This window comes from Lissotriton vulgaris, chromosome 2_1 (assembly GCF_964263255.1).
Source record: "Lissotriton vulgaris chromosome 2_1, aLisVul1.2, whole genome shotgun sequence".
Taxonomy (NCBI): domain Eukaryota; kingdom Metazoa; phylum Chordata; class Amphibia; order Caudata; family Salamandridae; genus Lissotriton; species Lissotriton vulgaris.
Genome location: NC_141687.1, coordinates 780,608,112 through 780,634,923, shown reverse-complemented (window position 1 = coordinate 780,634,923; position 26,812 = coordinate 780,608,112). Strand labels below are relative to the sequence as shown.

At 47.7% G+C, this 26,812-nt stretch overlaps 1 protein-coding gene across 2 annotated transcripts in view; it reads right to left on the bottom strand.

The window, feature by feature from the left end:
• PDK1 (pyruvate dehydrogenase kinase 1) overlaps positions 1–26,812 on the bottom strand; it is a 598,915-nt gene that overhangs the window by 234,831 nt on the left and 337,272 nt on the right. Inside the window, exon 2 of one of the 2 annotated variants that reach the window (XM_086956137.1) lies at positions 19,774–19,915. The exons of the other annotated variant lie outside the window; for it this stretch is intronic. Within the exon in view, the coding sequence (XP_086812263.1) occupies positions 19,774–19,915 (142 nt within the window). The remainder of the gene's footprint in view (positions 1–19,773; positions 19,916–26,812) is intronic. 2 annotated transcript variants of the gene reach the window in all.

Sequence of the window (26,812 nt, the reverse complement as noted above, 5' to 3'; positions counted from 1 at the left end):
GAGAAGTAGAGTCAGTAGTAGAACAGTGACGGTAGTGAATGAGGATGGACAAGCAGACAAGAATACTACATTTTTTGATCAACTGGTTTGTGAAATGATAACAGAAACCCCTAAAAAAAACAGACCCAAGGAGAATAGGGCCGAGCATCACTCTTATGACAGGGAGTTCAGCAGGTCCTTCCCCAGAGGAATTAAAGGATTAGATAAAGGAAATGGTAAAGCAGAAACATCAAACATCACAGAGTATACTTGTGAGCCAATTGAAAGTAGATTTGGAAGAGATGATTATTGGTACAATAAGTCGAGACAGATTAGGGGCTTACCGAGATAAAGAGCTGTTGTTTTTGTGTAAAAATATTACTTGGAGAGCGAGAAATCTTCATGAGAAAATAGCAGAGGCTGCTAGTGAGTATGGAATAGACATAGAGAAGTCAAAGGTGTAGTAGAAATCATACAGATTGGCCTTTACGGAAAAGAATTTAGAGAGTTTGAATTGAAAAAGGTTGCAGATAAAGGAGTTGATTAATATTTTGAAGAAATGGGGAGATGTAGAACAGTGGAAAGGTAGATGGATGAAAAAGAAAGAAGAGGCAGCTGGTAAAGGAGCGTCTTTGTTGCCGTTGAGAGAGACAGAACAAGTTGAAAGAGCGTGTCCGATGAGAGAAGTTCCAGGTGGTGGATATGTTCACGTTCCTTGGACGAGACAGGATATATTAGCCTTCACAAATTATTTTACCAGGCTAAGGGAGAAACCAGTTAAGTGGTACAAACAGGTAGAGAGGTATGTGAACGTTTCAAAGGTTTTGTTAAAGGATCTAGATGGTTTGTTTGAGATTGTCGTTCCAGCAGATTTGTGGACAGAGTGTAAGATCACTGTTGATTGGTCAAAAAAAGAATGTCCTAGGGATCCTAAAACAGGTGCACCATCTGATGAGGTGATAAAAAAATATAATCAGGTAATCACCTTTTTGAAAGGGAAAATATCCCCAAAAGAAACAGATTGAGTTAAGATTGACAGGACAAACCAAGAACCAAAAGGAGTCAGTACACGCCTACTATGAAAGGTTGTTGCGGGTATTCAAACAGTACAGTGGATTTGAGAATATTGGAGACAAAGATATGGGACATTTTGTGTTTTGTTTTGTGTTTGGATTGAAACCAGAAATTAGTAACATGATTCAGCAACATTTGATCTGCTGGCAGAGCACACCAATTGACGAAATGTTAAGGTATGCAAAATATTGTAGGGATGATATTGAATCGAGACATAAAAAGTTAAAAGAGAAAATTATGTGGGCACAAGTGAAGGTAGCAGAGCAGCAAGAAGTAAACAATGGTTCTCAAACAGGTTACCAGATAATTGGTCAGAATCAAATTGGACAAGTACCCAGTGGAGGTAGAGGTAAAATGAGTAAAGAAGAGGCGAAGAAGAAATTTCCTTGTCATGCGTGCAGAAAATATGGACATTGGAAGAACGAGTGTAGATCTGCTCAAAAGAATAATGGGGTAAATCAAAATTTAAATCCACAGATGCAGAATGAGGTGGTTGTGAATCAACAGCAGCAGCAGCAGGTAGTTGCTCCACAGTTACAGGTGCCACAAGCTCCTATGCCAAATAATGTGAATGCTCAAGTGCAGAGGTGCAGTGCGAACACTGGATTTCACGGAGGTGATCAAGTTGGTAAGAATCAAAATGTGCAAATGGTTCTGCAATACTGGTTGCAGTGCAATGAGAATGATTCAGGTTCATCTCAATGACGGTGCCTGAGGGGGGAGGAAAAGTGCACACTTGGCACATCTTTGGTGGTGGATCAGTCAGGTCCATTTGTTGATGGAAAGGTGGAAGGTAATGATATTACATTCTTAGTGGACACTGGTGCTACCCTTTCTACTGTGAGAGCAGCAGAAATTCCGAACCTACCCCTCTCTGGATAAACTATCCAAGTTGTAGGAGTCTCGAATAAGCATATTACAACACCAGTCACAAATCCAATAGAAGTTCATATTGGGAGTTTCAGAGACATGCATCGTTTCGTGGTATGTGACTCGAGTCCAGTAAATCTCTTGGGAAGAGATTTATTGTGTAAAATGAATTGTAGTATCTATTGTACACCAGATGGTATTGCGTTTCAGACACCTGAGGAGGATGTTGCATTTAAGATGATGCTATTAAAGCAAGGGACAGAAGTGGATGAGTTCTTTTCACTTCTCACAGAAGAGAATTTGCCCAAAGAATTAAAAAGGGCAGTAAGGTCGGATGCATGAGATTTTACAGGAAAAGAAATTGGCCTAATGACAAATGTAGATCCGATTCAGATTACGGTCAAAGAGGGTGCCATATATCCAAACACATGAGTCTGGAAGTAATTGCAGGAGTCACGCCTGTGATTGACCAAATGATCAAACAGGGAATTCTGAAAGAAATATTGAGTACTCCTTGTAATTCGCGTATTATAGGAATTAAGAAGCCCAGTGGAAAATACAGAATAGTGCAGGATTTAAGAAACATAAATAACATCATAGTAACCTGTTGTCCAGTAGTGCCAAGTCCAGCAGTAATCCTTTACCAAGTTCCCTGCGATGCTAAATGGTACACAGTGATTGATTTGTGCCAAGCATTTTTCTCGATTCTTTTACATCCGGAAAGCCAGTTTTTGTTTGAATTCCGGTTTGGAGACAGTGTTTTGGCATGGTGGCGAGTTCCTCAAGGGTACACAAAGAGTCCTTAAATTTTTAATCAGATTCTGAAAAGATGTTTGGAGACTTTAATCACGCCAGGAAATTCAGGTTTTGCTTCAGTCCATTGATGATCTGTTAGTGGTAAAAAAAAGACACGAGAGGAGTGTGTGACAGATACAATTGCCTTACTGAACAATTTGGCAGAAAGAGGACACAAAGTGTCACCAGCAAAATTGCAATTATGTAAACAGAAAGTCCAGTACCTAGGACACAAAATGGAAAAGGGAGTCAGAAAGGTGACACCAGAAAGAATTAGTGTGATTAAACAAATGAGCCCACCTAAAACTCAGAAGGTTCATATGTTTTTGAGAATGGTTGGATACTATAGACAGTGAATCAGTGGTTTCTCACGGATTGCAAAACCTCTACAGACGTTAACACCAAAAGATGTGAAAGATCCGATTGTTCTGGATGATGAAAGTATGGAAGCCTTTACTAAATTACGAGACATACTTTGTCGAGCACCTGCATTAGGAATGCCAGAGTATGCAAAGGATTTTGCGTGGTACTGCTGTGAAAGAGATGGGTGTGCACTTTCAATCTTAACTCAGAAACATAGAATGGCACGACGTATAGTAGTATATTTTCCTGCTACTTTGGATTCAGTGGCTGCAGCATTGCCAGGCTGTTTGAAAGCAGTAGCTGCTACTTGTGTGAGTCGGGAACAAAGTGAAGCAATTGTGATGGGACATACAGTCAAGGTATATGTGCCATATTCAGTTGAGATCCTTTTGACTTGAACGAGGATGCAGTATATGACAAATAGTCGGCTGACTAGGTATGAAAGAGTGATCTTGGGTGCTGAAAATGTGACTGTGGTGAGGTGTAAAACCGTAAATCCGGCAAACCTGTTGCCGAATTCATGTTGTGAGGAAGTAAGAGAGGAGGCGGATCACGATTGTTTGGAGTGACAGAATTGTGCACAAAACCCAGGCCTGATATTGAGGACGTCCCATTGGAAGAATCAGACTGTGAGATGTTTGTTGATGGATCATGTTTGAGGAATGAGAAGGGTGAATTATACACTGCCTGTGCTGTTTGCACCATAGCGGGAGTTTTAGAAGCATCCTGTCTAAAAGCGGTAAACTATGCCCAAATTGCTGAATTCATCGCGCTGCTTATAGCGTGCAAAATTGTCCAAAAGCTCGAGAGCCACCATATTTACTAATAGTCAATATGGTTTCGGGGTGGTCCACGACTTCAGTCAGCTATGGATGCAAAGGGGATTTCTGACTTCTTCAGGGTCCCCAATAAGAAACAGCAAAATTGTAAAAGATTTATTGGATGCTTTACAATTGCCCAGAAAGATTGAAGAGGTCAAATGTTCCGCACATAAATCAGGAGATGATTATGTGATGAAGGACAACAGATACACAGATCAGGTAGCATGTTTCATCGCACAAAACTTAATAGCCTTAAACAGAGGAATGGAAAAAGAAAATACCAATTGCCATCTTATGTTCTCATCTTCATTTGATACTTGGGATGAGATTAGACAGTTGCAGGAAGAAGCAAGGGATGAGAAAAAGGAAATTTGGAAAACTTCAGGCTGCAGAAAGAGAGCAGAGGACAAAGTATGAGTCTATATAGACGAAAGACCAGTCATGCCAGATATGTTACTGTCCCAAATGGCAAGGGTATACCATGGAATTGCACATGTTGGAAGAGGCGCAATGATAAGGCTCTTCAAGCAGTCATGTTATATCCCGAAATTCAGGGTAATTGCAGAGAGTCTGTGCCAGAGGTGCGTCACTAGTCAGCAGCAAAATTCAAGCAGGAAGACAGTTGTTAGTTGGGGACGAATTGGAAAAGCAGCAGCACCGTTTACCCGTCTCCAACTGGAGTTCATTGAGCTCCCCCCATGCAATGGGCTGAAATATGTGTTGGTTGTCGTTTGCTTGTTCTCTCGATGGGTGGAAGCCAATCCAATAATAAGGAATGATAGTCTCACTGTTGCAAAACTGCTACTAAGAGAGCTGATGCCAAGATTTGGATTCCCAGTCACTTTAGAAACAGACAGAGGAACCCATTATAATAATGAGATAATTCGGATGATTTCTGCAGAATTACAAATTGAGCAGAAGCTGCATTTTGCCTATCGACCCAAAGCATCTGGAGTGGTCGAGCCCATTAATGGCACTATAAAAACAAGGTTAGGAAAAGTGTGTGCATCCACAACACTGAAATGGCCTGACGCTTTACCCCTTGTATTGATGAGTCTTAGAAGCATTCCTGACAAAAAAATGGGATTGAGTCCTCATGAAGACCTAATGGGAAGAGCAATGAGACAAGCATATGTACCAGTGAACAAACTGATGAATATATTTGATGAGCTAGTGCTAAATTATTGCAGAGGACTGGCTGATCTGGTGCGTTCTGTGTCTCACAAGGTTGGAGAGAATGCCAGTACAGCACAGCCGAATCAAGCTCATGATCGGAGTCCAATACAGTGGGTTCTTGTGAAGAAACACGTGAGGAAATTGTGCTTAGAACCCAGATGGAATGGACCCTACTAAGTGATTCTGGTAACGACGACAGCAGTGAAGTGTTTTGGTTTGCCAAATTGGATTCATGCAAGCCATACCAAGTTCCAAGTCCGCTTGAAAGACGAGAAGAGCAGCAACTGGTAAACTAAAGTCAAAGACCAGAGGCTGAAGTGTGTGAAGCTGAAGAATCTAAAGTGACAAATTCTGAAGAACTAACAGATGATGGACAGCCAAGCACAAATCAAATAGAGTGGGCGCCAGCTAGTGGGTCTCAAGAGACGGCTTTTGAACCAGAAGAAATTGAAGATACTGAATGTCAGGAAGAAGAACCAATAAGAGAAGGGCCAAGTAAAAGAACCTGTGAATCAAAAGAAGAAGGTGGAGAAGTTGTTCAATCTACGAGAGCAAGAAAGGGTGCCAACTGGTCAAGTGAAGTGAAAAGACTGAAGTACACTCCTATGAGGAGAAAGTCAAAGAGAAGACCAGAGCAAATTAATGTGTCCCAATGAATGAAAGGGGTTTTGTATAGCACAACGATCACTCCAGGGAGCATCTTGGCGCTTTTAGGACATCAGCAGAAGGATTGACGGGGGCAGGGGGAGAGAGAGGGAGAGCAGCAAGAGGTTGGTGGAAAGGATCATATTGGCGACAGTATTTGATGATCTGGAGTACCAAAGGTCCAAGTTTTTAGAAGCTTCCTGAAAGTGGGTTCGTTGCAGGTGTGCCTTAGTTGAGTAGGCAGGGTGTTCCAGGCCTTTGTACCAAGTGCTTCCAAGGTTTTGCCTCCCCGGGTTTTCATTTTAAAGTTGGGGATGCTGAGTATATTTTCTGATGTAGACCGCAAGGTTCGTTTGGTTTTGTAGGGCCTAATTTTGCCTCTCAGGTATTGTGGGCCGGTTTTGTTTATGGCTTTATAAGTAATGGTTAGGACCTTGAACAGGATCCTTTTATGCATAGGCAGCCAGTGGAGAATCTTTAGTGCTTCGGCTGAGGGAGAGCGCTTTGGGAGCCCAAGTACCAGCCTTGCGGCAGAGTTCTGGACTACTTGCAGTCTTTTTACCATTGTATTTTTTGTTCCTGCATACAAGCTGTTGCAGTAGTCCAAGCGTGACAGGACCAAGGCCACTGCCACGGTCTTCCTAGCATGCAGAGGAAGTAGGTCAAAGAATTTTCTTAGGGTTTTTATAGTTTGAAAGCACATGCCTGCAATAATAAGTGCCTGTTTATGAAAGGAAAGCGTGGGTTTCGAATTTAATACCTAGGTTTTTTTGCAGTATCTACTGTGGTGGGCGGGGGGGTCGGAATTAGAGGCCACCATAGGGTGGGTTTGAAATCGTTGGATTTTCCGAACAACATGATTTCCGTTTTTGAGCTATTGCATCTGAGATGATTTGATTGCATCCACTTCATTACCGTGGTAAGGCAGAGGTGGAATATTTCTTCTGTTGCGGTGGAGTTTTTATCTAGGGTGAGGATCAATTGCGTATCATCTGCGTAAGCAATTGCTTCAATATTGAAAGAATCAATTAGCGAAAGCAGAAGGGGCATGTACAGATTAAAGAGGGTCGGACTCAGGGAGGATCCCTGAGGGACCCCGAGAAAAGCAGTTTTCCTTCAGATTTGTAGCTGCCGAGTGCGACAATCTGGTTTCTCTTTTCCAAAAATGATGTTATCCAGGCAAGAGCTTTGCTGTTTATTCCGACGTGCTTCAATCTATCTAACAGGATGTGATGGGAGACAGTATCGAAAGCCGCGGAGAGGTCCAACAGAATCAGCACTGCCTCCCTACCCAGGTCCAGAGTGAACTTAAGGGTGTCTGTGGTATGGAGCAGTACTGGCTCTGTTGAATGTCCCGTTCTGAAACCAGATTGCTTAGGGTGTAGAATGTTTGAATTTTCCAGAAACTCATTCAGTTGTGCATTAACTATTTACTCAAACAGGGGAGGAGGGAGATGTGTCTCAAACTGGAAAGAGTGGTGGGATCCGAGAGGTTCTTTTTTTGAAGGGGTTTGACAGCGGCCGTTTTCCAGAGGTCAGGGATTTTTGCGAGTTTAAATGTGGTATTGATAATTTAGTTAATAACAGGGTTTACTATGTCCACTAATGAATGTAGAATTGTGGGCGGGCATGGGTCGAAAGGGGAGCCTGATTTACAAGATAGAATAGCTTTCCTGGATAATTCTAGACTGATTTCTTTGAAATCCTTAAGTTCTTCTTAAATTTCTGTGTCTTGGGCTATGGAGTGCTGGGGTGGACTGTTGAGAAAGTCTTTTTTTAGGTCTTTAATTTTGTTTTCAAAGAACACTGCGATGTCATCACACAATTCCTGCAAAGGAGGTATTTCACAGTCTAGGCTGGCCGGATTTGTGAAGGATTTGACTATTTTGAAGATAGTTTTTTGGTTGTCATCTGCGCCACTGATAAGATTTGTATAGTGATTTTTCTTCTCAGTTTTGATTTGTAAGTGATAGGCATTAAGTGCTGTTCTAAGGCGTTTCATATCCTCGACCTCACAGTGTTTCCTCCATTGTTTTTCTAATTGTCTGCACTGGCCTTTCATGGCTTTCAATTGGGGGGTAAACCAAGGGGCTGATTTTCGTCTTATGGTCTTGGCTTTCTTTATTGGAGCTAGGGTATTTGCTATGTAGAGCATCCATTTGGTGAACAGGTCGTTGTCGATGTCAGGGTCGCCTGTCAGGGTTGGTTTAGTAGTTTCCGCCAGGGTCTGTAGGTCAGGATTGGCAAGCATATTATTCCAATTTCGTGTGGGGGCCTTGATGGTGGGTTTTTCCGTTGTATGTCCATTATCATAGATGAAATTAAAGGGAATAAGGTTATGGTCTGACCAGGTAAGTGTGCCTGGAGAGGTCGTCATTATGTTAGTGGCATTGGTGCATATCCCGTCAAGGGTATGCCCTGCTGTATGTGTGGACCCTCTATTCTGAATATCCAAGCTCAGGGAGTTGGTGATTTCCCTAAAGGTTTTTGTATTTGGGCATTCATCTACCTCTAAGTGTAGATTGAAATCTACCAAGATCGTGAAATTGGAGTAGCGCACCACCAGGGGGCTCAGATAGTCTCCAAGGGTATCTAGAAAGTTACCTGTGGGTCCGGGGGGCCTGTAAACAAGTACTTTAGTGAATGTTATGTTATGTTATGTTATGTTATGTTATGTTATGTTATGTTAATAACATTTATTAGGCGCAACAGCTGCCCCAGCGAAGGGGCGTCCTGGCGTCCTGGCGTAATGATATGTAGGCGTAATGTGGTGTAATGATCTATTTTGAATTTGAAGCAGAGGTTTTCTGCGTCTTTTAGTTCAGTGGTATGCGATGTGGAACATTTCAGGTGGTCTCTGTAAATAATAGCTATCCCTCCTCCCTTTTTCCCGTTTCTGTCTAATCTGGAGATGGTGTAGCCCTGGGGAAGTGCCTGCGCTATGTCTGGGTTTGAGCAGTCTGACAACCATGTTTCGGTGACAAAGAGGCAGTCGATGGCGTGATCAGTTTGCAGATCATGCACATGTTGGGCATGTTTTGCTAATGATCTGACGTTTATAAGTCCGCACTGGAGTTGTTTGTGAGAGGTGTTGGTCTTGTGTGGAAGAGTGGACTTCCCCTTGGGGCTAGGCTCCGGGTTTATGGCACATCTGCATGTGGCACAGGTGAGGGGGTTACCGTTAAATTTTGTGAGAGGTAAAGTATGGCAACTTTTGACCTGTGTGTTGAGAATGTATAGTTCTTACCTGGAGTAGGTTATTTTTGGCATGGAACAGGCAACATTTCTGGCCCCAGCCGCGGTACGAGCACGGACGGACGCAGACGAGCTTGCCTTTGGCGCGCCCGCTGTGCGTCTGCGCCATGCTAGGGCTTTATATGCAACTGCCTTGGTAGGACTAGAGCGCCAGCCCTGCCCAAGATGGCCGCTCTAGTGTGCAGATGCAGGAAGTGAGGGTACGGTGGTCTTGTGGGTACTCCCTCCACACAATCCGCATGGAACAGCTGCAGTGGACCTGGGAGACCAACTACCAAAATGTGAGTATTTTTTTTTTTTAAACGAGCGTGTGCTCAACAAAGTAGTATTCACAATTTTTAAGTAAAAATTACTGTTTTTTTTAAATGTCCAACATCCAGAGGATACAAGAGCCCTACAAAACTACAGGCTGATAGTCAAACAGAACCAGAAGAGTCAGGAGAAGAATTAGTACGAAAAACAAAGAGAGCAAGGATCCCAAGCAAGAAATACCCAGCACCAGAATGGACGTATATAATCTTAGAAGAAATTGAAAGCTCAGATCCAAGTGAAGAAAAAGACAGTACTGACAATGAGCAAGTTGATAAAAGCAAATTGAAACCGCCTTAAAAGAAATGTGAAAAAATTAAGGTGCAACCATGTCAGTCAAAATGAATCGAAAGATTTAGAACCCTTGAATAAAGAAATAAAAAAAGGGATAAAGAAGAAAGCCTTGAAGTGTAGGATTAAATTATTCTTCAGAAATTTTGAACAAAATTAGTTTTATAGATTTCCATATTTTTTATAGAAGTCAAAATGGCAAAGCAAAAGTAACTGAACATCCAAAATCTAGTCTAAAACGTAGATGTATTAAAGCTTGCTTATGTAGTGTATTTTTATTAACATTCATGTGGATATTGTTAACTGTCATTGTACCTATTCGAACGATACCTAATACCAGAAACAATACTAATGATGTAACAAGTAAAAGAGTGAGTGATGTTACTATAGAAACCCCTAATACTAACATAGAACAAATAGATGGAAGAATCTTTCATCATGATAAATCAATTAATGATTTCTTGTTAAATGTTTTTACTAAATTGTTGTACAAGTACATTAATACAATGAATGTGAGTGATTGCTATGTGTGCATGCAATTATCTTCGTCTGTTTCAGAGGGGATGACCTATCATCACCTACCTTTAACATATAGTGTGTCTTGTAGTGTCTTAACCAGCCTCTTCTGTGTGACGGGGAAGCTGGAGTATCATTATTCCAATATAGATTTAGTATTTTCAGAAATACCTGTTATAAAGGAGCTTAACAAGGTTTTAAGTAGTAAAAATGCACGTTATATAGAAGAATTCTTCCATATTACCAAGACACTAGATATAGAATATGCTTATAAAAATAATCTAACATGTAGTTTACAGGATGAAGAAAGAGTGTCCATAGATGTGGTAGAAAATAGAAGAGAAGGTTTCCAAAGAAAATCTGCTGAACACAAGTCGCAGGTACCACCATCAGCTTTCAGGGAGGGAAATTATGAGAAAGGCAAAAGATACGCTGCAATGTCCCTGTAATGGTATCAGAAAGCAAAAATCTGTTTGCTTAGAATGGGGATTGAAGGGTGGAACTGATTCTGTTTTCCCAGGAGTCTGTTATGTGTGTGGTAAGACAGCCTATTACAGGTTGCCTGCACATTGGAATGGTAGTTGTTATTTTGCAATTGTTTTTCCAAAGGTCTACCATGTAGACAAAAACAATAACAGAATCAATTAAAAAAAACAATGACTAACACGTAACAAGTGAGCGAGTTTCTCAGAAATAATAGGTGACATTTCTGGTGTACGGATACCATCAGTTGGAGTCGTTCTGAATTGACATAAAATTCGAAAGTTGTCCACAGTGGTTGATCCTTTATCAACAGATAGTGCTGGTGGGTTCTTGATGATTGACACAGAAATGGTTGCAATCAGATCAATAATTTTGTAAAATCGACTTGCCCTCGATATCGATATATTGGCAAAAGAGGGTGGAGTCTGTGGCATGTTAAAAATCCAACACTGCTGCACTTATATCCCTGACAAAAGGTATTGAGGGATATATTAAAGAATATTACAAAATTACTTGAAGATTTGACCCAACTGGAGGTTGACAGTGTCTGGGAGAGACTTGGTAAGAGTTTCTCTTCAGTAGGTAAATGGTTTTCTACCTTTGGAAGTAGCGTATTAGGGAAATTAATAATGCCAATCATTACAGTAGCTATAGTAGCCTTAATAACAATAACAATATATAAATGTTGTAAGTGTAAATGTGGAAGAAAAGAGATGACAGAAACAAATAAATGAAGAGCAAGGAAAGGAAAAAGAGATGCAACATTTTTTTTTTTTAAATATATTTTTATTGCAGAGTTATAAACCACAGGATACAATTAATCAGCCAGTTCACTCGTGATATCCCCCCGTCCAATAAGAAATCCAAATCGTACACAGCCATTCAGCCCGCATCCCGGAGGCCGGGCGGCATGTTACTTCATTCAATAGGAAAACATCACGGTGCACGCCCCATAGGGACCATGGTTGAAATGTCGTTTTGCGTATCTGCTTTTACCCCTCCACCCACAACAACACTCCCGTCAGCCATCGCAGTGATAATCAGTGGTACCGCCCTCGTCGGGACCTGCCCTAGGCGCTATGGGTCTGACACGCCTGACCGCTCTCCCCAGCCATTCCACTCTCCACACAGTACCCACCTTCCTAGTAGATCCAAGGTGCCCTAACGGGCTACCATCTAATGGCTTCCGCCCACCCCAAACTCCCATTAACCAGACCCCCCAAAACCCCCCTCCCCTGGCAACTGCTAAGGTGTATGCCTCGTCCTGTCGAGTTGGATGGATCCACTACAGTGCGGGGTACAATACTTTTGTGTTCGCCCCGCGGTGTCCACCGGCTTAGTTCTCACCATCCTCATCCTCTACCAAAGAATCACGCAAAGCTTGTACCACTAACTCCCATGCACGCGCCGCATCCAATGCCTTCTCATTCCCCATCTTGACAGCCTGCTTCATCCGGAGCACACTCTCGCAGTCAGACCACCGCAGCAGTTCATTCTGCCATCTACGCAGTGAGGGTCCCCCCCTGGACTTCCAATGCCACGATATTTCCCTCTGCGCCAGTATCAGACCCAGGTCAATGAATTTGCTTGTCACCTTGGTGTGTTTAGTGTGCGGGAACCAGAGCAGCAGGCACGCCGCCATATCAAATTCCACCTCCCTGTCAGTCACTTCGTTCAGGAGTTCCCCTACCTCTGCCCAATAGGTCCCCAAGTGTGAGCACCCCCAAAACAAATGGTCCATGTCCGCTCCCAGAGACGGACACCGTGGGCATCGGGCATCCGGCACCTGAAAGTACCGCTGTAATTTCTCAGGAGTTAAATAAGCCCTATGAAGCACATAGAAATGTACTTGCTGAAAGCGCGCATTTCTCGTGCCCTTCCACGTGCGCCGCAGGATGTGGCCCCATGCCGTATCCGGTATGGGCCGGCCCACGCTCTCCTCCCATTTAGCCTTGAGCCCTTGGAGCGGTTCCAGTCCCTCATTCAGCATCCTATTATGGAGGCACGTCACAGCTTTGAACGTACCTGCCGCCATCACCACATATTGGCACGCCATAGTCGTTGTTGGTTCCATGAGCCCCCCTTTCCAGTGCTTCTGTATGGCAGCCACCACTGCCGCGTGTAGGAGGAACCCCCCCATCGGGCAGCCCGAACTGGTCCTGGAGCGCTTCGAACGGCGCCAAAGCCCCGTCTATGTATAAGTCGCCTACTACCTGCAGTCCCGCCTCTTCCCAATCCAGCAACGGGGACCAATCTCCCCCGTGCGGCAAGGCCGTCAGCATTCCGATCGGGATCTCTGGTGCATAAGGCCGCGATGCCTTCGCTCTCCGAAGGCTCCTCTGCCAGCACAGCCGGAGCGTCCGCTCCTCCATGGTGAGGGCCCGCAGCTCGAGCCTCTGTTGCATGATGATATAGGACAGCACGTGGCGTTGTATCCCCCGATCCCGGTCCTCCTCTGGACCCCGAAACACCCTAGCTACGTTCTGCGCAAGGACCTGCAACTGCGCCGCTAGATAATACAGCTCGAAGTCGGGCACAGCCATGCCCCCTTCTAGCTTGGGGCGAAGTAGCGTGCTCAGGGCCACTCTACGGCGGCCATGCCCCCATAGGAAGCCAATGATCATTGACCGCAGGTCTCTAAAGACCCCCTGGGGAATCCAGACAGGCAGCGTTCGGAAATAGAGGAAGCGGGGGAGCGCCACCATTTTCAAAAGTGCAATCCTACCCAGAACCGTCAGCGGGAGGGTCGACCAGAAAGACAAGCTGCCCCTCAGTGCCCGGACACAGCGACCAATGTTGCCCTCCAATAAGTCCGCAGTCGCGTGGTAGATGCGAACACCCAGATAGGTGAAGCAAGAGGGCTCCCACACCACGCCCAAGTCACTGCCAGGGTCTGGTGATCCTGCTCGCAGCGGGAACACACAAGTCTTCGCCCAATTGACCTTAAGGCCCGACAGCCGGCCGAACTCAGACAACAGATCCATCGCTCCGACCAATGCCCGCGATGTGTCAGCGAGGTACAGGAGCAAGTCATCCGCATATAGCGATATATAATGCCACTGCCCGCCGCTGGCTATCCCTGCGTACCTGTCACCTGACCTCGCATGGACCGCCAAGGGTTCCATCGCCAGAGCAAACAATAGGGGGGAGAGAGAACAACCCTGTCGTGTGCCCCTGCCCACCGGGTACACCGCAGACACCAGGCCGCCCAAACGCACTCTCGCCGTTGCCAAGGTATATAAGACCTTCGTCCATCTGCGGAACCCCTCGCCCATGCCAAACCTAGCACTCCATCCAGGAAAGACCATTCCAAACTATCAAAGGCCTTCTCGATGTCCACGGACAGGACCGCCGGAGCTCCCTCCCTGTCCAAGATGGCGTCCATTATTCCCACTAGGCGGCGGATATTCAGCGCCGTACTCCTCGTGGGTATAAACCCGGCCTGGTCCCTGTGTACCAGGCCCGTCATATGTGGGGCCAGCCTGGTGGCTAGGATTCGGCTCAGAATCTTATAATCTACCGTCAGCATGGATAGCGGACGATAAGACCTCACATCCGCGGCATCCCGGCCAGGCTTTAGGAGCGGTACAATCAAGGCCTCCCGCATGGACCCAGGCAATGCCCCAACCTCGAAAGCTTCCGTATACACCACCAGCAGCCTAGGAGCCAAGCTGTCCACATACTGTTGATAAAATTCAATCGGCAGACCGTCCACCCCGGGCGTTTTGTTGCGGGCCATATGTTTGATGGCCACCCGTATTTCTGTGAGCGTGATCGGGCTACCCAGCTCCTTCGCGTCCTCCTCGTCCAGGACCGGAAGCTGCCTCTCCCCCAGGTATTCCGCAATGTCCTGAACCCCCACTCCCAGCTGACTCTGGTATAATTCCTCATAATACCCCCTAAAACGTTCCAAAACCGCTGCCTGGGAGTACACCATTTCTCCCTGCGCATTACTATTGATGAGGATCGGGCAGCCCCTAAGTTCCGGGTTAGCTAGTCTGGCCAAGAGGGTACCCACCTTGTCCCTTTCTGCATGTGCCCTGATGATATACTGCCTGTAGTCATAACACCTTAAACGTTCCGTCTCGGTGGCAACCACTTCCTTCGCTTCCAATAACTGGGTCTGTAAATCTGGCCTAGCCGGCCTGCGGCGCTCCAAGTCCCTCAAAGTTTCTTCCGCTTTCATGAGGTCGTTCAACACAGTCGTGCGAGCATTCGAGAACCTACCCAAGCACACCCCTCTCACCACCACTTTCATTGCATCCCATTCAGTGGACCTACTCGTGGCCGTGCCCTCATTCACTCCGAAATAGCTATCAATGCCTTGCCGGACCGCGTCGCTGAACACAGAATCCTCAAGCGTCTCCGGCCGAAGCCGCCATGTTGGTATCACTGAGCGCTCTCTCTGCCACTGAATGTGTACCAATAGGGGGTTATGATCGGAGATGGTCCTAGCCAGGTACTCCGCATGGGAAATCAATGGGGCTAGGGATCCACCACAGAGCACCGAATCAATCCTGACATGCAGATCATGGAGAGCAGAATAAAAGGAATAATCCCTGGCTCCCCTGTGCCGCTCCCTCCAGACATCCAGCAACCCCCATCTATCCTGCCAGTCCTTCCTGTGCGCGGCCAGCCTGCGCACCGGGGAGTCCACCAGTGGGGGATGGGACCTATCCAGAGCCACATCCGTGATCGAATTAAAGTCCCCCCCTAACACTATCGGGCCCGCCAGGAAAGAGGCCAAGGACCCCGAGAGGCTATCAAAGTATCGAGCTTGATCAGTGTTCGGTGCATATACGCAGCAGAAAACCACATCCCGTCCATACAACCTCCCCTCCACCGCCACAAACCGGCCATCCGGATCCACTACTTGATTCAGCACTTGAAAGGGTATCCCCGCCCTCACCCAGATCAACACCCCCCTGGCATACGCTGAGTAAGTGGTGCCAAACACCTGGCCCCGCCATCTTTTCTGCAAGGCAGCGCACTCTTTTTTGGTGAGATGAGTCTCCTGGAGCATAGCAATCTGAACCCCCCTGCGCACTAGATATGCATGGACTTTGTGACGTTTCACCATAGTTCGCAGCCCCCGGACATTCCACGTCAGGCATTTCAAATTAGGTAATGTCCCCATTCCAGCTTCGTACAGTCCGATTCAAATAACGAAGGTTCATAGCCCCCCCAATGCAGTTGCCCCCCCCCGAACATACCCAAAACAGAAAAACTTCCCAAACCCCACTCCCCAGGACAGAGCACACGAACCCAATGTCCGCCCCCATCCAAACCTTGAACCAACTTCTCGCACTCTTACCCTGTGGTCTCCACCACAGTCGGCCTTAAGGGCCCGAGGGGGATGAGTCACCGCCGACCCCAGCAAGCGGAGCCCGCGCCCCGCGCCTTCATCCCCTCCGAAGCACACAGCTCCCCCTCCCGGCATCCCGCCCTCCATCAACAGGATACCACCCTACCATGAAGTCTCGATCTAGTCCCAATTCAATCTCAGCCGCAGAAGATACCATCCGATGTCTGTGGGGTCACTATCGGCCCCTTCAAGCTTTCCGCCTCTGAGAGTTCCTCTCCCGTCCTGCTGCCTTCCCCTCCCGAGTCCGTTTCTGCCCGTTCACTGTTCTGTTGCGACCCTGTAATGGCCGCCGTCGCTGCGAGCGCATCCCTCTTCTCCGCCGCCATTTGAGCCTCCCGTTTCTCCCGCTGGCGCCTGTTGCGGGATCTGATGCGTTGTGATTGCCTCACCCGGGGCTGCTTGGGTTGGTCTCGCCTACTTTTATGCGATCTGTCCGTCCCCGCTCCATACGACTCCAGCCATTGCCAAACTTCATCCGGAGTCTGAAAAAAGTGCGTAGGGCCATCCATTATGATCCGCAGCTTAGCCGGGTAGAGCAAGGAGTACTGGATACCTTCCTCCCTGAGCTCCTTCTTCACCGCGATGAACGATGCCCTGTTCTTCTGGACCGCTTGAGTGTAGTCCGGGAAGATCGTAACCTTACTGTTCTCCACCTCATACGGGCCCGACATCCTGGCCCGCTGGATGAGGAGATCCCGGTCATTGTAGTGGAGGAGCCGCACCACCATCGGTCGGGGGGGCGGCCTAGCCCCGGCGGGCGAGCAGGTACCCGGTGAGCTCGCTCCAGAGTGAAAAAAGGAGTAAGCCCCTCCGGCGCTACCACAGTGCGGAACCAGTTCTCCATATAGGCCACCGCATCCTCCCCCTCAATCCGCTCCGGCAGGCCTACGACCCGCACGTTGTTCCGTCTATTGCGGCCTTCGGCATCCTCCGCCCTCCGCTCCAGCGAGTCCAGCCGGGCCAATATGTCCGTGATCCTGTGCTCCGCGGTCACCACCGATGGCTTCAGGTCCAGCAACAGTTGGTCATGGTCCTTGACCCTGTCCGCTAGCTTCGCGTGATCCGCGCGTAGCAGCCCCAGGCCCGTGGCCACTTGGGCAATGTCTTGGTGCAATGCTTCCTTAGTTGAGGTGATCGCATCAAGTATGGCATCCAAACGCCGGTTCAGCCGCTGTTCCTGGTCAAGCTCCGGGGAGGGACTCTCGCCCAGCCGAGGTGATGTCGCCGATTCCCCCTCAGCGCGTCCCTCAGCCATCTGCCCTCCGATCGCCGCCATTCCAGGGTGCTGCGTCACAGGTCCAGGAGCCCGTTGTGTGTTGGCACCCGTATGTCCGTGCCAGTCTCCGGGCACCAGGCAGTGCAATGTCCCCACCGACGCTCTCAGGGACAATGACCAGTTAGACGAGCCCCGTTCCGTCGCCCCCCTCGGAGGCCTGAGGGGGGAAGGATGAGTCTTAGGGCGGTGGCCAACGAGGGTCCCCAAGCTCCGGGCGAATCAGGTCAGCGTCCCCTGGTCCCAGGACACAGCACCGCCGATCCCAGTGCCGCAATCAGCCGATTGCAGGATCTCTTGCCAGTCGGCGACAACTTGGCTCAGGGCTGAAGTTCGGGGCCGTCCGACCTCCCCGCCGCCATTTTCTTCGCACCCTCGGCAACACCTCGGCCGCCTCTTCAACTCGGTCGTCTCGGGGCCAGCAGTCCCCCAGCGACTCTCCGATGGTGCCCAGCTGTCCCCTCACACTTCAGAGGGCAGGAGCGTCGTCTTCGGGTCGCCTAGGGTTCTGAAAACAGGAGAATTAGCGGGATTCCGCGCGGAGCTGCGAGCTCACGCCGCCATCCCGATCGGCGTCCAAGCCACGCCCCCGAAAAAGAGATGCAACATAACTAGAAGAGATGAAAGGAGATTATGTACTGATCAAAAATGTAGATGAAAATATAATAAAAAGAGAAAAGAACACTGAATTTTAGATAAATGAAGATGGCACTTGGTATGGTGGGTATTTCATGATGGCTCCAGAAATCCATCTGAGGGGGATTGATGGAGCAGGGTTTTCGTAAAAGGAAACCTGCTCAGATCGACACCCCCATAATACATACTAACAATCTGCAGTGGAAACTAACATCCAAATCACCTGAAACACACGGGGGGAAAACCACTTTGCACATGCGTGCATTAATGTGAAATAATGCATGAAAGAACTAAGGCGCATTTTACATTGTGATTTGAAAGAAACAAGAAACTATGCATGACTAGGCCGCATTTCGCATTTTGCATCTTTCTTTAAAAATAATAAAAATATGATGCCTCTTTGCTAAAAGAAAACACTAATAGAGGATAGTGCAAAGGTGGGTGGTAAACAGTTAAAAGTCAATTTCATGAATTTAATAAAAGCCTGTGTTTTGTTCGTCAAAGTGAGATGACAGGCCTGAAATACCTAAAGTTGACATGATAGTTGAGCTGGAGATAAAAACATGAAATAATAAAGAAAATAGACAGAAAAGACTGAGCACGGCAGAAGAGGTGCAAAGGTCCAAGGTCGATCCGCTGAGAAAGACATTGTTTGCCTGCCAAGAAACGAGACTGCCCGTGGGACCCAAAGTCAGCGTATATACTTCTTCCATAGATATAGCAGAAAGGGGGACTCATGAGAACTATGAAAATGTTACATATAAAATGAACAAATGTATTTGCATTCACTAGTCGTGAATTACGTGATGGGAATTTTGGAATGAATTAGAGGCTATATAATCATGAATGTGGTCATGGTGGTATGATGAGCCACCCCTCAAACCATCCAATGAAGAATCGTGCTCTATGAATTGTTTCAACCAATGTGGGTTGGACATATAGGTTTTAGAGTATAACTGGGGTGCCTTTGAGGGTGTGGTTTAGCAGGCGGAGGCAGCAGGAGAGAAGGGGTGGTGCGTCACTGTCCATCGGTTTGCAGAGATGCCTAGCTGTTCCTGTTCCTGTCCCGTTCTTGAGTTCAAAAGTCTTTGTTCCCTGGCTCTATTTCAGGGGACTCCCACTACCTCCTTGGCCAGGGGTGGTATTTCACTGATCCTTGGGTTAGTATTATCCTTCTGACTCGTACTTTGCATAATCATTTGCAAATGTGTTTTTGTCTCTGAAACTTATGACTCTTCCTCTATCCACTCCTTCATGTGCATATCGTTCATGTGATGACGGGTATGACACTATTTGCAATTTTGCTGATGTTTTTCTCTTCCTCTTGTGAATTTCATTGTTTGCATTTGTAACCTGTATGCGATGAGCATTAATTATTCATATTTATTTGAGATAAACTTTATTAATCTTACCAAGAGTCTGTGATTATTTAGCTAACTAGATAGTTAGATAGATAGTATTATTATTATTATTACCATCAACTACTCAACCAATTGGTCCATCGACCAGAGGAAAGACTTGTATACAGGTTTAGTTATGTATTTAGAAATGTTAGACACAAAGCTGTGAAGGAAACAATTTTGACGTCATTGAAACTTGACCCCCAGCGCATCAGGGATTTGGGTGAATGTGTATGGGCCACTTGTATGTCATGTTATCAAGTATTGATCCCTGATTAGGTGTCGCGCTGGATCACGCACTTCATCACTTCATATTCCCGCAACTCTTTGGGCTTGCCAATGCTATATAACCCTTCTAATAAATACATAAATGAATCCAAATACTCTTAGATTAAGGAGTTCAAGCTGTGTTGCTCAAGCAGATACAAACCAAGTCTACGGAGGATTTTACACCAAATTAATTCACACGCAGAATACATTTGCTCAAAACAGGTGAAACTTAACCTAAATAGCAAGGCTTACCAGCTATTCACCAGTTGAACAGACGGTGTTTTAAGAAGATTGTCAGGCAGTAAACTAATTTCCTTCATTATGTTGGCCAACCTCACAGGCAGCTCTTGACGTAAAAACATATAGGATGTTTTTTCACAGGCATTTTCAGATCCTATTGGAAAAAAAATGTAGGTAGAAAAAAAATTACTTACATCTATACTACTATTATAAAGAGAGAACACAACCCTTTTGGCAAGGTAAACTCGGGAACCACAGCGCCAATCCACACACCCGATACATCCTTGAAATTGTCAGGGTGTGTAGATGGACATAGGCTACATAAAATTAAAATTAAACGTAAATTAAAAAAATTACCTTTAAACACAAAGTAGTCCCCTGAAAGAAGCAACGGCCGCGACGTCTGCGTCATGACATCGAGAGCGCGGGGAGGAGCGTCGTTCAGGAGCAACAGGAAGAGCAGAGGACATGATCGCGGGGAGGAGCTGCGGACAGGCGGGGAGGAGCGGCGGACAAGCGGTAATGACCAGCGGTAAAATCAGCAGCGCGAGGAGGAGCGGCGAGTAAGGTATGTGAACCTGGAGGGACGGGCCGAGGGACGTGACCAGCGATAAGCGGAGGAGCAGTGGAGCGGTAAAATCAGCAGCGCGAGGAGGAGGGGCGAGTAAGGTAAGTGAACCTGGAGGGACGGGCCGAGGGATGGGCAGAGGGACAGGCCGTGGGACGGGCAGAGGGACGGGCCGAGGGACGGCCAAGCCTGAAATGCTGCCCCCAGCCCCCTTCTGCCCCAGGCAACGCTGAGGAGGGCTGCTAGTTAAATAATAAAGCAGATTACCTGAATATTTTGCACATTGTAAGAGGCCATTCAAGAACATTAAATATTGTATCAATGATTAAATTAATTTTTTTGGTGTTATCACAAGTGAACTGCTTACCTGATATTTAAAGGAACTCTTTCGATACATTTGAAAACAAACCTGTGCATCTATTCACAGTCTGCTTTCACTACTGGACAAGGTTATTCAGTTGATGACGCATTAATAGGCGCATGCAACGTCGATCTAAGTGTGGTTCTTAAATTCCGATTAGCTATAATCAAATAAGTCTACTTGAGCTATTGTTGTATGTGTAAGACGAATTGGTGGAAGTGACCATCTGTAATGCATGACTCACACAATCTCAACTTGAGCCTGGAATCAGAGTGAACAGCTGTGCAGCAGTCAGACCTTTCTTTTTTTTCTTAAAAAATAACTGTTCACCGCTGCCGGAAGAGGAAGACATGGATAGTTCAGGGGATGAGGAGGAAACTGAGTAGGGGAGAATGGAATGTGGAGAGGGGTTCAGACAGGGTAGCCCCAGGATCTGCCGGGCTCGTAGGGTTGGCATAATATACCTGGAAATTGTGGTATTAAAGGCTTTGCCCATTGTAATGGTTGATCTGAATGCTATAATAATCTATCTACAATGTACCAACTATCCAATCGATGACCTTAAAGTTAAGAGTTGTTTATTAAAAAAGAAAAAGTTACGCTATTGGTTGACTGCAGCAGAATGTTGACGCTGCAGCCAACGGAAGAATATGACTGTGATTATTGCTATGTGATGCAACAATAAAAACATTTTTTTTTTAAATAACTGTTCAAACCCTTGTACTGCCTGTAGTTGCAGGGCAGTAACATTTTTCAATTACCGGCTCCCTCTCAATGGGCCATTGCCAGTGGTTTAGACCCATCATTGCAGAAGCAGGCAGCTAATGGCAATTATTACAAAAGTGACAACAACAAAAAATGCATGCCTGGCTTCTATGGTGAGATGCTGCAAACATATAAGAAATACACCATGAGATTCATGAACATACTCCTATTTAGCGGACTGGACAGAAAGGACCTTAATACGGGGGCGTGGCCAACAGCATGGCCGAGTAAGTCGGGAGCCCCTGTAGCTCCGGCGAGCCGACGTGATCCGACAGGTTGAACGCAGTCCAGTGGTCCCGTTTTCGCTACTACGGGAACTCTAAAGGTGCCGTCGAGCTCTGGAGTGTGCAAAAGCGGCAGATGTAGGGCAGACCAGCATACACTGAAGGAAAGTCTGAGGCGATCCTGACCACCAAGATGGCAGCGCTCTGAAGCGGTGACGGGTGCAGACGAAGCCGCGGCCGTAGAAGTAACGGAAGGTAAGCAGCACCGGACGAGAGGACTGGTGCTCCGGACCCTCCTGTGGACTTCCCGGGACTGCATACAGGCCGCGCTGCGGAGGTCGGTCAAGGCGGCGGCAAAAGACTGGTGGCTGAGACGGAGGCCAGAGAGAGGTGGGCCCGTCTGGCGGCGAGGTGCAACGTCGGCGCCCTGCCCTGGCGGACGAATCGCTTGAGTGGCACACCGGGCACGAGGGTTCTAGGAGGAGAAAAGCGGCAGGCAAGGAGCAGTGGCACACCGGGCATGAGGGTTCTAGGAGGAAAAACGCGGCAGGCAAGGAGCGCCGACTCAACGCAGGACCAGGAAGCGGGGATGCAGTGATTGGGATCAGGAAAGCGGAGAGAGGCCTAGCGGGCAGATCCTTGTGCACGGAGGGCCCCACATTGACCCGGCCTGCCTGAAGGGATCACACCTCTGAGTATTGAAGCAGACGACAGAGCAGCTCCGGAGTGGTGCACAGTGAGGCAGGCGACAGAGCAGCTCAGAAGGAGTGGAGCACAGACCGGATGCTGGGCCCGGAGGCCGAGGTGAGGGGCCAGGGCCGGGAAGCGGGGGAAAAGCCTGGCGGTCTGGTAGCTGGGAAAGAAGAGGCCACACATTGGTCTCCCCCCCCACCCCCGTCCCCCGCTCTGCTGACGGAACTAGAGCACTGAGGGACCTTCCGGCCCGGTCTCAGGTGGGGGGCAGAAGGCTGGAAATTTCACCGCAATACGACTCCAATACGGGGACGAAGATACCATCCATAGCCTGAAGAAGGACGTAGCAGAGCTACAGGCCTCACATAAGCAACTCCAGTGAAAGGTGGATGACGCAGAAAACAGAGCCCGCCGCAATAACCTTCGCTTTGTGGGTTTTAGAGAGGGAATCGAAGGGGCCAACATGATGGAGTTCCTGCACTCCTGGCTGGTGAAGACCTTCCCAAAAGCGAAATTTTCAAATTGCTTTGTGATAGAAAGAGCGCACCGGGCACTGCTGGCGAAGCCTCTGGTGGGGGCAAGACCAAGGCCGGTCTTAGCCCGCTTCCTGAACTTTGCAGACCGGGATATGATATTAAGAGAAGCCAGAAAACTCGAGGAGATTCGTCTGGAGAGCACGCAGATCATGATCTTCCCGGACTACAGCCAGGAGGTGCAGAAGCAGAGTCGCTCATTTGACACGGTGAAGGCCAAGTTGCGGGATCTGCATATTCAGTATATGCTGCTTTTCCCGGCGAAACTGAAGGTTATGTATAAGGAAAAGACGTACTTTTTTCCACATCCGGAGGACGCGTGGCATTGGCTGGAGGAGCGCCCCCTCCTGCGGAGATGGGTGGTGGAGTCGCGGCAGAGGAGGAGACCACCGCTGGGGCCCATTGGGGGCAGCCGAAGAAACAGAGATCGATGAGAGGGAGAGACAGCAGGAGGGTGAAGACGACGTCTTACCCCACGCAGAGCTCGATCAATCGGCGGAGGCGGAGATCGGCATTCCCAGACCTTGGAGATCAGGCGGGCTCCAGGTTTCGCTGTCTTGCGGGGAATGCACATTCGGAAGGGGAGCAGGGCACAGGTGGCAATTCATCAGATGGCGAGGAAGTGGAGGATTAGTCAATGCACCCGCTAGTGGCGGCAATCAATGAGATGGAGCAGGAATCAGCCAAGGAGGCGGGAGCCTCGCAGGACGACATTCAGGACTCACATTCTTGAACTTGGGGCGGACTGGACGGACAAGATGCAGGCTCAGAACCGGGAAGCATGCAAGTTGTTCCACCCCCTATATCTATTGCTTTCTTGTTTATTGACACGTTTATTTTCATGTCTGTAATTGCAGGAGACTGTGGTTTTTTAATGCTTTTCAGATAGAAGTTTCGGAGCTGTTTTGACGGGCTATTCTTGGGGAGGGCGACAGAACTTCTCTGCCTGGAAGTCCTACACGCAGCCTTCTGCAACGATGGGACTGGTGGGAGGGGGGAGCTGGGGGAGTGTACAGTTGTTCCAGGTTTGGGGATTCATGGGGGGACGAGAGTGTGAGCAGTGGAGTTTTGTTTGGAGTGGGGGTTGGGGGAGGGAGGGGGAAGAGTTGGAGCATGTCAGGATTGTGATACACAACCAGGGGCTCGATGCCCAACTTCCACGGACTTTGAGCACCCAACAGCATGATACAGGGCAGGATGCCGGTTAATCATTTGGAGGCAACCCCGGTACAGCGGGGAACTAAGATACTAACGTGGAATGTTAATGGCCTAGGCAGTAGGATTAAGAGAGGGTTAGTCAACGTCTACATGAAGCGGGTGGGTCCAAATGTAGTCCTGCTGCAAGAAACACACCTGAAGGGCACCAAATGCGGATTTCTGGCCAGAGGGCAGTATAAAGTACTTGCGCATGCGGGGTTCACCACAGGCTCTAGGGGGGTAGCCAGATTGATAAAAAGGAACCCACCTTTTGTGACAGCGCAGACCTGGATAGACCCTGAGGGGACTTATGTAGGGGTGCGGGGACATTGGGGTAGACAGGAATACACAATCACTTCGGCCTATGCACCGCCAAAACTGCAGACAAGTACGCTCAAGGGAGTCACGGACATACTATTGAACTCGTCAGACACCCTTCAGGTGTTAGGGGGCGACTTTAATGACGTGATGGCCGCGGCAAGTGATAGGACGGGGGATAGAGCAAGAGACTCGACTCCCAACCTGCTTTCCAGGGCGATTAATACTTTAGGAATGATGTATGTGTGGAGATGGCTTCATCCCGAGGGCAGGGCATACTCGTTCTTCTCCGGCGCACACAAGGTATACTCCAGGTTAGATTACATTTTCATGGCTAGACACGCACTAAGTGTGGATGATACGGCAGTGTACCAGGCGAGGGGCATATTGGACCACTCACCCCTATTAGTAATGGGGGGGGAACGGAGGTACATGACGTGGAGACTGACGGCCTGGGACCTCCTGAATGCGGACATACTAAAAGGACTGCGGGCAGATGTGAAAGTTTACATTGCTGAGAATGAGGGCTCGGTCTCGTCGCGGTGGTTTTTTGGGAAGCCCTTAAGGCGGTCCTGCGCGACAGGGCCCAGAGCAGGCTGGCGTGGGAGAAGAGGAAGGTGTAGGAGGAGGTCAGATCCATGGAAACCCAGATTCTGGCCCTGGAACGGGAGCACCAGCTCACTAGAGCCTCTGGGACCCTCAGACGGCTCTCAGATGTACAGCGCCAATATAGAGACTTGGTGACGGGGGAGGCTAAGATACAGGCATTGGCGATGCTGCATTGCTTGTATGACGTGGGGGATAAGTCGGGGAGGCTCCTGGCATGGCTTAGCAGGAAGGAGAGAGATGCAAGATGGGTAGAGAATGTGCGGAATGGCCAGGGGAGACTAGTGCAAACGGAGGAACTGATAGCTGGGACCTTTGCTTAATATTATAGAGCATTTTATGAAGCCAGGGACTTAGGATCGCAGGAGGACGCGACACAGTACATGGCACATATTGAGCTCCCAGTGCTTGCGGAAGAGGACCAACGAGACCTAGAGGACAGCATTATACTAGAGGAAATGAAGGGAGCCCTTACCAAACTGCGGGCAGGGAAGTCCCCTGGCCCCAATGGATTTCCTGCAGAATTTTTTTTTAAACCGCGGACCTACTGGCCCGTCATCTCTTGGGGCTCTTCGTTGAGGCAGAGCAGGAGGGAGAATTGCTGCCGGTTCTCTGTTTGGCCACAATAATCCTGATATATACAGAGGTTAAGCCCGTGGACGACTGTGCGTTGTATCGCCCCATCTCTCTCTTAAACGTAGAGGTAAAGCGCAGCGATGTTTAAAATGATGAGGCTCCCGAAATGTTTATACGCTTTCCAGAATGAGTACTTCCTCCTCCCACGCAGGGTGTTCGTGGACATCAATGCGGAGCTGGGGGCTTTCCTGTGGCTGGGGAAAAAACCCCAGGTGGCATTGGCTACCTTACAGAGACACCAGTACAATGCCCGGATCTCATTGCCTAACATAGAAGCATACTACTGGGCAGAACATTTGGTGCCATTAATGATTGGATACACACCCCTGCCAGACACCCTACATATGCACTGGAGAGGAACAGCATGGCGACCGAACGTGCATTCACTACCTGTATGGGGTCAAGGCCCCTGCAGCCCCTCACCCTCCAACCTCCACCTGGATAAAAGGGAGTGCGTTGGAGAACATTGTGGAATATTGGCTGGAGGCCTGGGGAGAGATCGGAAGGCACCAGTTGAAGTGGAGGACGCTGACTTGTTTTTAAAGGTGGAGGTTGGAGGGTGGGGGGGCTGCAGGATGGGGTATGATGATTAATAATGACATGCTAGTTATGTTTATGCATTATAAAAAGCCAATAAAAAATGTTTAAAAAAAAGAAAGGACCTTAATAAATACATTCAATATTATGTACCATAAATACATCACTAATTATGGTGTCATTGTGCCTTACGTGATCGAATTAGTCACTTTACTTATATTTCTTGAGTCTTGATTTTGACAAAGAAACATATAGTGCAGCACCTTTACACAGAACCATACAAATATGTATTTATTTATTAGTAGATTTATGTAGCTCGAGTCAAGTCATTTTCCAAGTCAGATCACTTCACAATTCATGAAAATGTCAATACCTGCACAGAACCTTACATATTTTAGTTTTCCTGAGACAAATCTGTGTCCACATCAATACACAGTTTGGCAATTGTTTCACATTATTTTAGTTGAATGAATAATGTAATATTCTTAGAGCGGTACCGATAGAGTGAGAAGGTCAGGGAGGCCACTAGGGAGCATTTGGACAGTTACCTGGCCACCAGTCCAGTTCTGAACTTTTTTTTTTAACTTTATTTATTAAATTTTAAACAACAACT